The following is a 4793-nucleotide window of genomic DNA, read 5'->3' on the forward strand; positions in this document are numbered from 1 at the left end:
ATCCAAAGAGGATCTCTTTCCGTAAATTAATTCAAATGCATTATAATAAACGAGTTTAACAACTCCAATGACTGACGAACTCCAAATAAATATTATATGATGAGAACCAAATTAATAAAATGAGAAGAAGGAAACAAAAAAAAAAGCCTCCAATGTCAACTTTGATGAAAATGGCTAATGTGCTGGTGGCTAATGATTCTGAATTGTAGTAAACGCACATGTGGCCAACGGGAGATCGCTGTCAACTGTGAAAGGGTAAACTAATGTTGCGTAGTGAAGAGTTCCGTAATAAAAATAAAAAGAAGGGTTGAACTCAAATATCCCTCTAACCGACTTGAGTCAAATTCTAGAACAAAGTCATGTATATTCCATTTGTGCCATCCCCGCATGCATTTATCATTTGTTTTCACGTACCCAAACCAAACAAGGTGGTGTGCGGTCAGTAAAAGCGGCAGTTGATGTAGTCTTATAGCGGCCGATTTTTATTTTCTCCCACCCACACCAGATCATGATTTACCTATCTATACCCAGTTCCTTCCTTTCAGTGCTCTCCCAGCTGCTGCTTCACAAACTAATAAAAAATGGTTTAATATTTTGACGCAGATGACCTGCTCTAATACTAATTGAGTAACGTGAAGTACGTACGTATGGTCGTTAGATTTTACACGTGACTTCAATATCATGAAGATAGTTGAGGTTCCACTATAGAAAGAGTCACGCACTACTTAACTACATATGCGGTTTTGTATTTCGATGCTTTAAAACATAGTTTAGTATTAATTACGTACATATATATATATATATATATTATGTTTTGTTACTTAATTACGTGATCAAAAGCGTACACATATGTGTATAGTATCATGACTATTTGCCAAAGAAGATAATGAAATGTTAATGTCAGCCAGGCCACCCATGTATATCTACCGAGGTTAAACCGCTGTGCTTACAGTCTACTTAGGTGGCTAATCAAATTTAAAAACAGCCTTTTGTTTTTGTATTACACAGTTAGAATTTAATTAAGGGAACTTTCATGAAAAGGGTTTAGACTAAGTTTATTTTAATAAAAAAACCATGCTATAACTTTATTTAATTAAAAAAACTTAAATTTTAATGAAAACCCCTTAAATTTTAATAAAAGGGACAAAAAAAAACTTAAATTTTAATGAAAAAGACATAATTTTAATATTAAAAAAATTTAAAAAAAAATCTGACGCGTGGACTCATGTCCTCACACTGTTTATGAAACTTTTACACTGTTTATGAAATTTACGACACTATTTATAAAACTTACTGCACTGTTTATGAAAACTTATGACACTGTTTATGAAACTTACTACACTGTTTATGAAATTTAACGGTACTGCACCACTGTGTTGTGTTTGTAACCTGGCCAACTCTGTTTTCTTCCCCTTTTCTTTCTTTTTTTCCTTTTCCCCCGTGAACACTCCAGAACTCTCTCTCTTTTCGAACTCTCTGCCTCCTCTCTAAACCACCATAGCCAAAAAGAACTCCAAGCACCATCACCACAAATTCCAATTTAATTGAGACCCCAAACCACCAAAATACAAGACATGCGCAAGCTGGGGATAACTATGGTACCATTGCATGTTAAATTCTGTAATGGGAAGTAGGATAATCCAAGCAGGGGTTCTTGGTGAGAGTTGCTTTAATGGAATCAAGCTACAACCCTTAAAAAGAGGAGGTAAAATTAGCTTGGTTTTGTTGTAATTTGTTGCTAGTACTGTCTTCTAGCATCTTGGATCAAATCTGGGTTTGAAATAGTTTTGGGTGGACCACCCTCCTACGTTCCAGTGTGACTGCTTCAGGAGCTACATGAGTTTTTGGGCATGGTGGGACGCTTCGCCAAACAGCAGCTGATCCATGAAATCCTTGAGGCTTATGAGGAGAGGTTGGTGCAGAAAAAGAAGAGCAGAAACTCAAAGGTGAAGAAAGAGAGAAGGAAGGCTAACAAGGGCAGTGGACGGCGTTGCTGGCTCTCATCCCCTTGTTCCTTGTCGCCAAGCTCGTTGCCATGGCGGTTGCTGGCCGGGAATCGGAGGCGAAGTTCGGGGAAGGTGGGGATGCTGGCGGTGAAAGAGTTGGTGCGGGTGAGCTTCGAAGAGAGGAGGCTGAAGCACCAAACTTTTGTTATGTATTTTTTTTATTTTTTTATTCTCCTTATCATTAAATAAAGTTAGTAGGTGGTTTTTGGTTAAAAGTCAAAGATTTGAAACCCTTTTCATTAGTTTTCCTTTTAATTGATCATTTGAATGGTAACGAGAAGTGAAAGACGTAGGGTTAAGCTCTCTCCACGTTGGAAAATTAGTTTTTTTTTTTTTTTTCAAACGATGGATTTTGTTAGACTAGATATTATATTAGTCACCAGTGGGGTCAAACTCACGCCGTCATGCAAAGGCTCAACTCATTTCCATCACTGTAATAAAGGGCCACTTGCATGTTGGAAAATTAGTTTTTTTTTTTTTTTTTTTTTTTTTTTTTTTTTTTTTTTCAGTTTTCTCGTGGGTCAAGGATTATGATTCTTTACCTATTAAGTTTATAATTTCTTACCTGTTAGAGATCAGTGTTTGCTTTCGTTTTTTCTATAAATAGGATGTTTTGCAACTCATAGAGTAATAAGTTAGTCATGTAGTTTCTTCGAATTTTGTAACCTTGTTGGCAATTTTGTAGTGTTTCTTTATTTTCGATTAATAAAGTTCTATTCGTAGTTTTATATTTTGTTTGTTCATCGAGTACTCTGATGTTCAACTCAGGTAGCTAGGTCCCCTCAATTCGTTGTTCTCATCTTATCCTTTCAGATCATACATATATATACAGTGTATGATGACGTTCTTTTATAGCATATGCGACGCTTAATTTGTTTGCAAGTTGCTACCAATATTATCAAGATACATTGGATTATAACCCTAATTATTGTATTCTTAGTTAATATTAATTTACCAGATATATTACGCACCAATGATGCATGGTTTGTACTTTTAGTGATCTTATTACACCAGTTCCATGATAACAACTTGTAAAACTAGTTGTTTGTAGATTTTAGCATACCAAAGAGATTACATGCTGATTAAAAGCTAAGATAAAGCAACTAATTAAGCAGTTGAACGACAAGAGATTTAACAGATGGATACCCAAATTACAAAACATAACAAGATTTATATATATATATATATATATATTACAAACATAGCTTGAATTTCTTTCATCCTCATCCTCTCCGATCCTAATATTTAACAAGGTTATTGTTAAATCCCAGAAATTATACATCAACCCATACGTATCAGCATCAAGCAAGCAAGCTATATCAATTTTACACATGCAGATAACTAGAACTGATTGATGGCAACCATCCGAGACGGGCTAAGAACACTGTAAGAACCATAACGCTTAGCCAAGCCCCACCCTCGAGGAACCTTTTGTTCGCCACAATCATCCATTTCCACCAAAACCTTGTGGAATATCTCAACGTTACAAGGAAGCACAAGAGGACCTCGACTGTCATACCCAAATTCAGACTCGGCTTCTTCAAGCAGCATCTTGAAGAGAGGATGGTTTGCGTGTTCCGTTTTGACCACAAACCTTTGCTTTTGGGGTCCGACATAGACTGTAAAGCAACCTTCAGGAGCCACTTGGCGCTTGCTCGCACGCTTTTCCTCAAGCATCCCGAGTTTGATATGTGGGCATGACTTGCTCTTGGTGGTCAGAGCAGGCACCATTCCATGCAAATTAGTAGGACGGCCCCGGCCTATTGATTTGCACCGCTTCCATGTTTTGGTTATCAAACCCATCTTATCTTTTCGTGTACAAGACTTACTGAAACTAAACAATGGATAGAAAAAAGGATTTATATGTGGATGTTGGGTTTTAGAAACAACACACAATACCACCTTCCATCAATTTAGTTTGAAGGAGAATTAGAACAAGATAACAAAGGGCACGAAAAATTTGTGAAAGGATTGGATCAGATGTGTGCGGAATTAACCCCTGTCGTAGACCAAATAAACCATGACTTTCACTCGTGGAATCATTGTGTTACTCATACTTTCTCAATGAACAAACGAGTGAAGGATCATGCAAAATATGGATAAAGGGCTCGGAAAAGAATCAAGGATTCAAGTAGTGGTGGTTGTGTTGGGCATCAGATCGAGAGAGAGAGAGAGAGAGAGAGAGAGAGGGAGACGGGTTTTCAGGAATGCCAGGAGGGTGAGAGAGGATATAAAGGGGATAGGAAGCAGAGAAAAGCCTGACGAGATAAGCTCTCTGGTTGCACTTTGCGTCTCTGATGGGGCAATCTTGGCATGGAGGAGGTGGTATATAAATAGGATAATGCCCACAAAAACTATTATTTTATCATTACACGTTGGGAAGGGAGACTTATTTACCATCTTGGGCCAATAGCGTGATGTTATTTGTTGACATTACAAGTTGAAGTTCATTCCCGTGATATCCAGATGTAGAGATGCTAGTTTACTCAAAAGTATTATTATTATAGGAAATGTTATTAGCACTCTAAAAATTTCATTCTACATTTTCTTACAGGTGTATTTTTCTTTCTAATTATAGAATGTTTAGAGTGCCAAATGAGATTTTTGGAGTGCTAATAACAATTCTCATTATTATCATTACACATAATAATTTGTCGGGGTGTGATATCCACACAACCCATTCTACTTCTCACACACCTTTTTAATTTTCGGCCGTCGGATCGGATGAATTGAAGAAGATCAACGGACAAAAATTATCAAGGGATGAGTGAGAAGTAAAATAGAGTG

General features: G+C 36.9%; 1 protein-coding gene across 1 annotated transcript; it reads right to left on the bottom strand.

Moving 5' to 3' along the window:
* Positions 1-2969: 2969 nt before the first annotated feature.
* LOC126596922 (indole-3-acetic acid-induced protein ARG7-like) lies at positions 2970-4313 on the bottom strand. Its single transcript, XM_050263622.1, has one exon. It carries the CDS (start codon positions 3807-3809, stop codon positions 3348-3350), a length of 462 nt encoding a protein of 153 aa, XP_050119579.1. The 5' UTR covers positions 3810-4313; the 3' UTR covers positions 2970-3347.
* Positions 4314-4793: the final 480 nt, after the last annotated feature.

Source organism: Malus sylvestris, chromosome 13, assembly GCF_916048215.2.
Source record: "Malus sylvestris chromosome 13, drMalSylv7.2, whole genome shotgun sequence".
NCBI classification, from domain to species: domain Eukaryota; kingdom Viridiplantae; phylum Streptophyta; class Magnoliopsida; order Rosales; family Rosaceae; genus Malus; species Malus sylvestris.

Coding starts and splice junctions, on each gene's coding strand:
- LOC126596922 (XM_050263622.1), bottom strand. CDS start 3,809: ATGGGTTTGATAACCAAAACATGGAAGCGGTGCAAATCAATAGGCCGG.